Source organism: Marmota marmota, unplaced genomic scaffold (genome assembly GCF_001458135.2).
Source record: "Marmota marmota marmota unplaced genomic scaffold, marMar, whole genome shotgun sequence".
Classification (NCBI taxonomy): Eukaryota; Metazoa; Chordata; class Mammalia; order Rodentia; family Sciuridae; genus Marmota; species Marmota marmota.
The window spans coordinates 11504189-11516325 of record NW_025999983.1 but is presented as its reverse complement, the minus strand read 5'-3'; the positions used below and the strand labels follow the sequence as shown (position 1 = coordinate 11516325).

The 12137-nt window shown below is 44.5% G+C and overlaps 1 protein-coding gene across 7 annotated transcripts in view; it reads left to right on the top strand.

Moving 5' to 3' along the window:
- Positions 1–12137, top strand: part of Tiam2 (TIAM Rac1 associated GEF 2) — a 233630-nt gene that overhangs the window by 130893 nt on the left and 90600 nt on the right. For all 7 annotated transcript variants that reach the window (XM_048805929.1, XM_048805930.1, XM_048805925.1 and 4 more), the window contains 2 exons: positions 2367–3566; positions 8088–8523. In XM_048805929.1, the coding sequence (XP_048661886.1) occupies positions 2373–3566; positions 8088–8523 (1630 nt within the window). In that variant the 5' untranslated portion in view covers positions 2367–2372. The remainder of the gene's footprint in view (positions 1–2366; positions 3567–8087; positions 8524–12137) is intronic.

Below are 12137 nucleotides of genomic sequence, written 5' to 3'. Positions count from 1 at the left end.
AATGTTTTTCTGTCCCACTCTTGTTTTATTTTAGTCTCATTTAATTTTTTTTTTTTTTTTTGATAATGGGAATTGAACCCAGGGGCGCTCTACCTCTGAGCAACATCCCCAGCCCTTTTAGTTTTAATTTTCAGAGCTTCTTGCTAAGTTGCCCAGGCTGGCCTTGAACTTGAGATCCTTCTGCCCTAGCCTCCTGAGAAGCTGGGATAACGAGGGGGCTAGGTGTGCAGCCTTATTTTTGAGGACTAATCCTTTTCTTGTGTGGTATTCCTAGCTTTGTGATCCATGAAAACTTTGCAGAGCCTGCTACATGGGGTTATGTTACCATAAATACGGTAGTTTTTGAGCAGTGACCTTTTTATACAATTGGCATCCGTATCTATGCCTTTTGCACTCACGAGTTCAGCCAGTAGCAGGGTGAATATATTTTTAAAAAATTGCTTCTAGCCTGGTGCTGTGGCACATGCCTATAATCCCAGCTCCTGGGGAGGCTGATGCAGGAGAATTGTAAGTTTGAGGCCAGCCTGGGCAACTTAGTGAGGCCTGATCTCAGAATAAAAAAATGGGCTGGAGTGTAGCTCAGTGATGCAATGCTTGCCTAGTATATGTGCAGCCCTGGGTTCAGTCCCCAATGAAGAGAAAAAAGCACCTATACTAAACACCTACAGACTGTTTTCCTATCAGGGTGTAACAACTATTTACATAGCATTTACATGACATTAGATATTATAAATAATCTAGAGATGATTTAAAATGTTTTTGAGGAGGTGTGTAGTTTACGCACAAATACTATGCCGTTTTATATGGGGACCTGGAGCAAGCTCAGATTTTGGTGTCTGTGGGGATTCTTGATTCAGTTTCCCAATGTTGTGTTGAGTTGTTAGCTCTTCCATTAATGTATGTGTAATGAAAATGTATCTTGCTGATCACTGAAGCCTTTGTCTGGTCTGACAGAGTAAAGGAACTTTCCCTTCATCTTTGTCTTCAAGAACCATTATTCATTGTATGTCCTCCTCTGAGAAGTGTCTGTTCAGGTCTTTGGCCCATTTGTTGATTGGGTTATTTGTTTTCTTATTGTTTAATTTTTTGAGTTCTTTGTATACTCTGGATATTAGGGCTCTATCTGAAGTGTGAGGAGTAAAAATTTGTTCCCATGATGTAGGCTCCCGATTTACCTCTTTTATTGTTTCTCTTGCTGAGAGAAAACTTTTCAGTTTAAGTAAGTCCCATTTGTTGATTTTTGTTATCAACTTTTGTGCTATGGGTGTCCTATTAAGGAATTTGGAGCCCGACCCTACAATATGTAGATCGGAGCCAACTTTTTCTTCTATCAGACGCAGAGTCTCTGATTTGATATCTAGCTCCTTGATCCACTTTGAGTTAACTTTTGTGCATGGCGAGAGGAGGGGATTCAGTTTCATTTTGTTGCATATGGATTTCCAGTTTTCCCAGCACCATTTGTTGAAGATGCTATCCTCCCTCCATTGCATGCTTTTAGCTCCTTTATCAAATATAAGATAGTTGTAGCTTTGTGGATTAGTCTCTGTGTCCTCTATTCTGTACCATTGGTCCACCCTCCTGTTTTGGTACCAGTACCATGCTGTTTTTGTTACTATTGCTCTGTAATATAGTTTTAAGTCTGGTATCGCTATACCGCCTGATTCGCACTTCCTGCTTAGAATTGCTTTTGCTATTCTGGGTCTTTTATTTTTCCATATGAATTTCATGATTGCTTTATCCATTTCTACAAGAAATGCCGTTGGGATTTTGATTGGCATTGCATTAAACCTATAGAGAACTTTTGGTAATATCGCCATTTTGATGATGTGATTCTGCAATCTGTATTTGGGGTAAAATTGGGAGTTCATAACCAACTTGAATCTAATGTATGAAATATGATATGTCAAGAGCTTTATAATGTTTTGAACAACCAATAAAAAAAAAATTGGTTAAGCTGAGAATCAAAAAAATAAATAAATAAATAAAATATAGAAATATCAAAAAAAAAAAAAAAAAAAGAACCATTATTCAAAACCTGCCAACATCAAGCATGAAGGAGGTCTTTGCCTTCAGCTGATTTTTTGTACCTATTCAACTTTTGAATTTATGTCATGCCACACATAATTTATTTAAAATAACTAGCACACGAGTTTCCATTATTGTTTATGTGGCTAATGAGCAGCTTCTCACAATGAGGAGAGCCAGTTCAGTAAGCAACTCTTGTCTCTGCTCCGAGTCATGCCAGGCACAGACAGAAGTTGATGGTTTCCTGTGTAATGTGTCAGATGTTATTTTTGAGAAAATTTTGTCATAATGAGATGTAACTAGCTTATGGCTCTTTTATGATGCAACTGTTCTTAATTTAGGTTAAAATGGGGAACTCCGAGAGTCAATACACCCTTCAAGGATCTAAAAATCATAGCAATACTATTACTGGTGCTAAGCAAAAGCCTTGCTCCCTGAAAATACGCAGCATTCATGCAAAAGATGAGAAGTCGTTGCATGGATGGAGTCACGGAGGTGGTGGAGCAGGTTACAAGTCCAGGTCCCTGGCCCGGAGCTGCCTTTCTCACTTTAAGAGTCACCAGCCTTATGCATCAAGACTTGGGGGACCCATGTGCAAACTCTCCAAAGGCACTGCCTACTCTAAGCACAGGGCGAGCGCCCCAGGAAATGATTTCCAGGGCAACAGTGCTGCTTTCTCACCTGAGAATGGCTTCCACTATGTTGGCCATGAGCCGGCAGATAACCACATCACCTCTAGAGACCGCAACGGACACCTTCTCAACTGCTATGGGAGGAACGAGAGCGTGGCCTCCACCCCACCAGGGGAAGACCGCCGGAGCCCCAGGGTGCTCATCAAGACCCTGGGAAAGCTGGATGGGTGTTTAAGGGTGGAGTTCCACAGTGGTGCCAACCACAGCAAAGGGCCCGCAGGGGACCCCAGTGGACCTGTGCAGCTGCTGAGATACTCACCCACCCTGGCTCAGGAGACCTCCCCTGTGTCCGAGGCCAGAAGGGACTCCAGTGCCGGCTCCCCCGCCAGCCAGCGCCCTTCTCCCACCGACTCCCGCCTGCGCTCCAGCAAGGGCAGCTCCCTGAGTTCCGAGTCGTCCTGGTACGACTCCCCTTGGGGCAACGCTGGGGAGCTGAGCGAGGTGGAGGGCTCCTTCCTGGTCCCCAGCACGCCCGATCCCACCCTCCCCATCAGCTTCCCACCAGGTGATGCCAAAAAGCCTTTTAACCAAAGCTCTTCCCTGTCCTCCCTCCGGGAACTGTACAAAGATGCCAACCTGGGGACCTGCTCCCCCTCCGGCATCTGCCTTTCCGATGAGTACATCGGCTCCCATACCTGCCTAAGCAACCGCGTTTCCTTTGCCTCCGACATTGACGTGCCCTCCAGGGTGGAGCACAGGGACCCTGCCCAGTACAGTTCCTTCACCCTCCCCTGCCGCAAGTCCAAAGCCTTCACCGAGGACACTGCCAAGAAGGACACCCTCAAAGCCAGAATGCGACGGATCAGCGACTGGACCGGAAGCCTGTCGAGGAAGAAAAGGAAACTCCAGGTGAGGCCCCCTTGGGGCAGAGGGACGGGCCCCGAGTTTCCTGTCTGTAAAATGGGAATGGTATTAGGAGGCACTCAGTCGCTCGGGGAGCCAGCAAGACGGGGGAGTCTGGCCTGAGACCTGGCTCATGTTTCCAGGGTCTGTCTTTCTTAATTACTGCAGACGTGTGTCATCACTCGTAGCCTGTGACCTCGGTCTCTCCATGTCTGAGTCCACTCAGGCTGCAAACTAGGTACCTCTGCCTGGCCGGCTCCAACTGCAGGTCTGTTTGCCACAGTTCTGGAGGCTGGGAAGACGGATGAGGGTGCCAGGGTGGTCAGATTCCAGGGAGGGTCCTCCTCCTGGTGCAGATGGCTACCTTCTTGCTGAATCCTTGGTGACAGGGAGAGAGGGAGCCCTAGTCTCTTGTTAGAAGGTCACTGATGCCATTGTGACTCTGCCATCATGGCCTCCTCTAAGCCCAGTCACCTCCCCAAGGTCCCACCTCCCAAACCACTGCAGTGTGTGTGAGGGCTTCACAGGGGACTTGGGGGAGGCAGACATTCAGTCCACGGCTCCAGGTTCTGTGCTTGATTCCATGGTAGCCCCACAGGAGTGACCTTAACTACTGGACAAACTGTCCTTAGGTCGGAGCTGGAGAGAATTCCTGAAGCATCGGAGGATTTTGCTGGACTTCCTTCTTTAAGTCCAAACAAAAAGGATTAGGATGATTGTCATTATTTTCTGGATAACTAGGCTTCCTGAACTTTTTATTACTTGAAAAAAATAAAATAAAGTTTCTATGTTTAAATCAGCACGTTAAAGAAAAAAGAAAGGGAAGAAGTTGTTAGGGTAGTATACCTGTGGGTGAAATCTGGCCTCTTGCTCATGGGGGTAGCTAGCCACTTTTCAAAGCATCTTATAGCTAAGTACAAGTAATAGCAAAAATATAATGCTGATATGATAAGAAGAATGATGATGATGATGATACTTTTAATGATATATGAAGTTTTTTAAAAATATTTTTTTAGTTGTTGATGGACCTTTATTTTATTTGCTTATTTATATGTGGTTCTGGGAATCAAATGCAGTGCCTCACATGTATGAGGCAAGCATCTACCACTGTTACAACTCCAGCCCCGACATATGAAGTTTTAATATGTCAGCAAAGTGGTTAGCCACCAGGAAGGAGAGTAATCCTTTTTTCATTAACTAGTGACAATTGCTAGGTTTTTGGGTTGTGGATGTTTCAGTTACTTTTAATAACAGAAGGGAGAAAGCTTCCCCCCTCTCGCCCCTACCATCACTTTGTATAAGTCACAGAGCTGAAGAGAATTCGACTGGGCAGTCAGTCACTAACAGAATCATGTCTCATCCATCCTAGGCAGACAAATATAAGACTAAAGTTTTGTAGAGCTTCAGGAATAGGAAATAACATGACTTCTCTGAGTAGGTCGTTTCAGTTGTACTGAGCTTACCCTAGCTATTTCCTTCTTGTGTGTGATGTCCACTGTCATCGCTCCTGTACCGTGCTCGGCTGCCCGTCTCCTCCCCATTGAGACAAGGAACAGATGATCCCCTGCCTGGCTCCAGGGCCTCCTCTTATCCCTGAATATAGTAATTAGCTTCCTCCTTAGTCATCACTTCCTGGGCTAAACCACTAAACAGAGCAGTTACAATCCAGAACACTGTAAGTCACTCTGGACAGGAGAAGAAAGAAATCTGTGTGCTGAATTTTAAAGCTTCTGTTTGGAAGTGACACTTTTGACCTCTCACATTTATTGGGCAGAGTGAGACACGTGGCCCTGATAACTTCAAGGGAGGCGGGGATGGGAGAGGCCTAGGGGAGGACCAAGAATATTTGGTGGGTACACTGGCAACTGCTGCAGATTTATCATGGCCTAGCTGAAGAACACAGTCCCCCAGGGTTTCTTGTAGTTCCAAGTCCAAGAACTACAGCCATGTTGTCTCAGGGAGTTTCTACAGAAACTACCGGTGGTTCTTACTCGGTAATAGAGAAAAATGGCCAGTGAACCATTACAAGGTATCGATTTAGTACTGGCTCCTAGGATGTGAGGAAAGGCCACCGATTTTCCTTTAGCTTCTAAGGAGTTAAATCCTCCATCCCAGCCTATTGGGGCAAAATTGACAAATAGAATTTGTGCATGTTCAAAGCACACACCTTGATAATTTGAAATGCAGGTACATTGTGAAGTGGACACCGTGAGCAGGCCTGTTAACACACTTACACTTCACAGAGTTGCCTGATTTCTTTTTTTTTTTTTTTTGAGTCAGAAGATGTCTTGGCAAATTTCGAGAATGCAAACCAATTTTATTAGTTGCAATAGTGTGTGTTAAATCTCCAGAACCTCTTCATCTTGGGTAACTGCAACTTGTACACGTTGCCCAACTTCTCCCTGTGGGTCTGCCTTCGGACCCTGGGAAGCTTTCTGCTCTGCTTCTATGAGTTTGACTATTTTGGATCATGCAGGGTCATCTTTCTGCTGAGTGACATCTCTTGACTCCCTCTCTATTTTGGCTACAGTTCCCTGGCCATCAAGAATATATTAGTCATCGTTTGTGATTATCTGATCGGGCAGAAATGGAAATCATATGCCTTAAGTACATACATAGCAAGTTCTAGGTTTCACAAGGACGAGGAATTCTGTATGAACTTACTTAAAAAATATTTGATTTTTTAAAAAAAAGGCCCTGTTTTAGCCTGAAAATTTATGAGGGGCTATTAGGATTATAGGATTAGAAATTGGTTAGAGACTAGGGAAATGCGCACCTATGTATAAAAATCAGTTATAAATACTCATGTGCACTAAGGAGAATTGCTTCACTGTGGTTGAATGTTGAACAGCCCTACAACCTGAAGTCTCTATCTCACGAGAATCAACAAGAGTGTTTATAAGTCACATGTAACTTTGGCACTTGTGTGCTTTTCTCTGGCAGAGTCCTGCTTGTTTTGAAACGCCCTATTATGGCTCTTGCAGGGTAACAGAGTAGTCCCAGTGTTTTGGGGCAATGAGTCAGAGAGTCACATTTGTAGCTGAAATGATGTTAACGCTAGCTAAGAATTCCTTCATCTGTTAGGAGTTTTGGAAGTTCAACAAAGTGACAAAAATCTGAAAGTATTTTGAAAGTTTCCTAAGTGACTCACAGCGGCTGCTTTATTTGCTTTGTTCTACACAGGCATCAGTGTATAAATAAATATGACCACGGGACAGAGTGTAAACACAGTGGGAAATAATATTTTCATTACTAATAGCTGTGTTTGGGGCTCGGTTGTTTATAGCTCCTGGGCATTTAGAAATATTCTTCAGTTGCATGATCATGATTTTCTTTCAAAAGGCAAGTAAATGCTACTTGTTTTCTGGATGAAATTATTTTTATATCATTATTTTATTTATTTATTTTTATGTGGTGCTGAGGATCGAACCCGGCGCCTCACATGTGCTAGGCCAGCGCTCTACCACTGAGCCACAGTCCCAGCCCCTGGATGAAATTTTTGAAAAAAGAATCTGTCCACACAGAGGAATATTCAAAATAATCCCTTTAATCAATGGTTCTTGGCCCAGTTAGCCCCACTTTTATTTTAATATGTAGGGAAAAATTATTGAAAGCCCAGTTGTAGTTGAGTGGACTTGAATGTATTTAGCTTTCTCTGCCATTGCCTATCTAAGCTATGAATATGGAATATCTGTACCTTTCAGGTCAGGAGTTAAGTTCACTTTTGGCTGAATACGATAGTACTCAAGTGAAAAGATGTAAATAAATGCATTTTTTTTTCCAATGAAAGAAATTCCCCAATTAAGTAAAAAATATGAATTATGGAGAAAAACTACAATTACTGGCAGTACCCTTGGTGGATAAGGAATCCTTGGGGTGTGGTATTTAATATAGGAATTGGGAAAATAACCTAGAGATCCTTAAGTCCAAAGTCTAGACCTGGGCAATTGGCCAGAAGCTGAGGACAGTTTATCACAGAAGAGGAAGAGAAGTTTGCGTGGTTTTACACAATAACATCAACATCTGTATTCCCCACCCTGCCCTGGAAACGGTGACTTTATAACTTAGTTTTTAAATAATATAGGTTGAAAATAGATTGCAAGAGTGTGAATTCTTTCCTGGAAGTCATTGATTTCACAGTTAAAAAATAAATAAAAAGAAATATCATTCCAGAAATTTTCACTAGTGGGTAACTATACCAGTTAGTTTCTTGATGCTCAGCGCAGGTTAGATACAGGAGAGTCTGTGGTATTTATCGACCTCTCTAAGTGTCTGTGCTGCTGATAAATATTGGCTTGGGCAGCCCCATTCCTATGAAGTGCTCTACCACTGAGCTACATACCAACTCCAGGCAACATGGTTTCTAAACTTCTTTCTGTCTTGAAGATATGATGATTAAAAATGTATTCTTATTATAAGAATTTTATTGTAAGAATTAGCTGCTACCCATATGATACTGAGGCTGTGTAGAGGGGGGATGCTTTGGGTGCTGGGACCTCTGATGCATGATCATTTGTGTTTGCACAGGAGCCACGGTCCAAGGAGGGCAGCGACTACTTTGACAGCCGCTCTGATGGGCTGAATGCAGATGTGCAGATGCCCCCTCCGGGCTCTGCGCTGCTGTGGCCAGGGGGCTCGGCTCACATCCTGTCTCAGAGGAGCGAATCTGCTCATGCGATTGGTAGTGATCCCCTGCAACAGAACATTTACGAGAATTTCATGAGAGAGCTGGAAATGAGCAGGACCAACCCAGAGCACATAGAAACATCCACGGAGACCGTCGAGTCCAGCAGCGAGTCACTCAGCTCACTGGAGCAACTGGATCTGCTGTTTGAGAAGGAACAAGGAGTGGTCCGGAAAGCCGGGTGGCTCTTCTTCAAACCCCTCGTCACTTTGCAGAAGGAGAGGAAGCTGGAGCTGGTGGCACGGAGGAAATGGAAACAGTACTGGGTAACTCTTAAAGGTGAGTGCCCTGTGACCTGCTGCGGGCGGCAGGTGGCCCCGTGTTCCCCTGTGCTTGCCTAGGAGTGCCAGTGAGGTCAGCGTTGACTGGAGCTAGCGGGCAAGGCTTCCTCAGGCGTGCTTCACCACAAGCACTTCGCCAAACCTGTATAAAATGGTTCACTTACTATTTGGGTTTATATTCAGTCTAACCAATAATTAGTTCATTTAAAAGTGATTGCTTATCATTTTATATGCATTACTGTACCACTCTTTGATACTTTTCCTGCTTCTTAGGAAAGAAAAACAAAAATAAAACCCAAACCAAACTAAATGAATTGCTAAATGTAGTTCAGAAATTTCATATTTTGCGTACAGTCAGCATTTGACAGTGATTCCTCCTAGCTCTCTCTTCCTGAGGATCCTTAAGTTCAGAGGAGCTGTCATAGCGACCCCAAACAAAAAGAGCAAGACTTTTAAAACCAAGACTGATTTTCCTAATGTCACACAGACATATTCAAAACATAAGCATGCAGATTTTCTTCCTCAAGTCAACATAAACCTAGCAAGATATTTAGAGGAACAAAGTTGTGTAGTGAGATCCGACAGTGATTCTTCCTAGCTTGAGTATCAACTGGATTATTGGATTTATATCATTCCACGTTTATGAACTAAGAAAGTATAATTGTTATCCTCAGTGCAACAACTTGCCTGCCTTCCTGCCTTCCTTCCTTCCTTCCTTCCTTCCTTCCTTCCTTGTCTTGAGAATTGAACCCAGGGCTTTGACCATGCGTGATAAGCCTGTGCTTTACCACTGAGCTATACTCTCAGTGTAGTCTTTCTTTCTTTCTTTTTATTGTTAATTCCCCGCCCCTGCCCCCCTTACTGGGGATTGAACCCAGGGCCTCACACATGCTAGGCACGCTCTCTACCACTGAGTTATAGATATTGTGTCCATCCACAACTAAAAAAAAATATTGAAAAAAAAAAAGAAAAGAAAATCAGAATTGCTTTGCTCCTTGTATTACATAATCTGAATGCTAGTGGGGCTTGTGTGTGGCCACATCCCACCTGAGAAATGGGGTGTGAGTGACAGTGAAAGGGTTTGGAGCCAGGCCCTGTGGAAGGACTGTCCACCCTGGAGACAGAACTGGTGTGAGGGCGAGCAGTGGTGTTGTAGAGGCACCTCGACTTCCTTCTGTAAGAAGGACTGAAGGTCAACAGGCTGGTTCCAAGTCAGCGTGAGCCACTGGAGCTTTGGGCAGGTGGAAAGACACCACCTTCCTGGTTTCCACACTCCCGACAGCACTTGTGCCGGGCCAGTTGGTGGAGGCTTCTTGGTGGATGTGATGTTGGAGAATTCAGAAATACCCTCAGGGCTGGAAGACCCAACTGCCAGGCGCCTGTGTTGCCCTGAAGGTAAGCCAGACTTCCGGCTGCTGGCTTCAGGGACGGGAAAGGCCCGAGTTTTCTTTGACCCCCGAGAGATCTGCGCTCTGCTTGTGAAACACTTCACGATCCACACACAAATGGGGCTTTGTAATCGTTATCAAATACTCATTCCCCGTTTCCTTTGCAGCCAGGGCTTGCCATGCGATAAAGATGTTTTTCCCAGCACGACTTTTCCTATGTGGCTCTTGACACCTTTTCCTCTGGGACTTCAATATGTCAAGTTCCATTTCCTTGGCTTGAAGTCCAAGTTGTAATGCTGAGACTTAACTCTTTGGTTTAATCGTCCTTAAAATCATACCTATGTGTAGATTCGTATAAACATTTAAACAGGATTTTAAACTTACTCTCAAATAGTTTTCAAAGTATCTGTGTAAGTAAATCAGAAACGGGTTTCTGGAGAGAGCAGTTATTAACCAACAATCTGGTGGCCTGCTTCCCTTGAATGTGCAGGTGGGCTAAGGGTACACAAGTGTAATACTTTAACAAGGTGGTTCTGCTTTACATCTGTCTTTTCTAATGAGTGGATTTTCATGCAGTTAGTTAACAGGGACTTCCTGGGCCAAACTGTTGGCAAGGTCACTAAAGATGTCCCTCAGAGTGCACATCACACTGTGTCCAGCATCAGGAGAGGAGTTGATCTGATAATTTGAGGATGCCCATGATTCAGCCCTGAGACAGGCCAGCGGCAGGGAATGGAGGGAAGAGTGTGGGGCAAGAAGGTTTTCACGAAAAGGTGGTTTTCAGGGAGGACTGAAGCCAGGTGCTCTCTTCTGCTGGAGGTATTTCTGTTATCACCTCTTGTATATTGTACTTCCACTCCTGTTCCAGTGTATCTTTTTTTCTGCTTCAGTGGCAAAGAGGATACCCTCTGTCCTCTCCAGGTGAACACTAGCACCTGGTGGGCCCTGGACAGGGCTGATGGCTGCTGCCCTGGGTGAATGGGAGGAGATCTCATCGGTGCAGACCAGTCCCTTCCCATCAGTCCCTGTGCCCCCCTCGAGAGGCAGAGTTCCTTTAAGTTAAAATTGATGTAACAAGAGTTAAGATGGATTTCCTGTCCTTTAAATTCAATAGGCACACAATTCTTCTTAGGGAACTACATGCTGGCCGGCTCTAAAGTGAAACGTCCACGTGAGCAGCCGTCTGGTGTTGATGGGGTGTTTGGCAACATCTTGGCATGTGTCCAGGGCTTGTGTTCATTTCCTCTAGATGTAATGACTCAGATCATGGCCTTTGGGATACAATGGCAGGGAGACTGGGAAGAAAACATTGGAGAGAACTCGGGCTTGGGCGCATTTAGCCTTGCTCTCTCACCTTCGTCCTGCCGCGTTCAGCAGGGGCCATGGTCCTGATGGAGGGATTAGAAATGTATTGTTTCTAAGTGTACCATTACCTGGGGAAAGAGAGAGACTCAGACCCTCAAGAAGCAATGCTGGCCATTAATCTCTTGCTGTTACCCTTGTCCTTAATATTTGAGCATGTGTAGCCTTTTGGGGTGAGGTTTTTGTTTTTTGAGGGTTTTTTTTTGGGGGGGGGGTGCTGGGGCTCAAACCCAGGGTCTCCAGCATGCTAAGCACACCCTGTGGCACTGGGCTCATTGTATGCATGGGAGCAGACAGCTTAGCTCAGTGCTTCCTGAGTTCATGAATTGCAATCTTTGAAGAAGAAAGCACCAGTTCTGAAGTCCAGGCTTGGGCTAGCACCGTTGTGCTGTTTGTTTAGATTCAGACTTATTTTTAGAGGAAGCAGCGAAACTGACAAGAGTGAAACTGTTTTTAAAACTCCTAAACTCTTATGACTGAGGACACCCACACAGCAGGATGGAGTGCCATTAAGTGAACTCTGCTGGCTCTCAGGCAGGTGAGCGAGCGCTGGCTGGAGTGAGAGGTATTTGCTGAGCACATCAACTGTGACCACCTCATTCGTGCCGTGTGCCCGAGCCTGGCTCAGGAGAGGTGCTCAGAACTGATTCTTGGACGGAGGCTGAAGGGATAGTAAACCTAAACCAGGAGCATCAATTTGATTAAGAATTGTCTTCAGTAATTACAAGGCATTTCTATCTAATCTTCAGACCCTTGGTAACTTCTACCAGCGATTCTTTACTAGCTTAATTTCGGGGGAAATGAATACTGAAAAGCCTAGGAAGCAACATTCTCAGAGTAATATTTAAAATTCAGGAATACT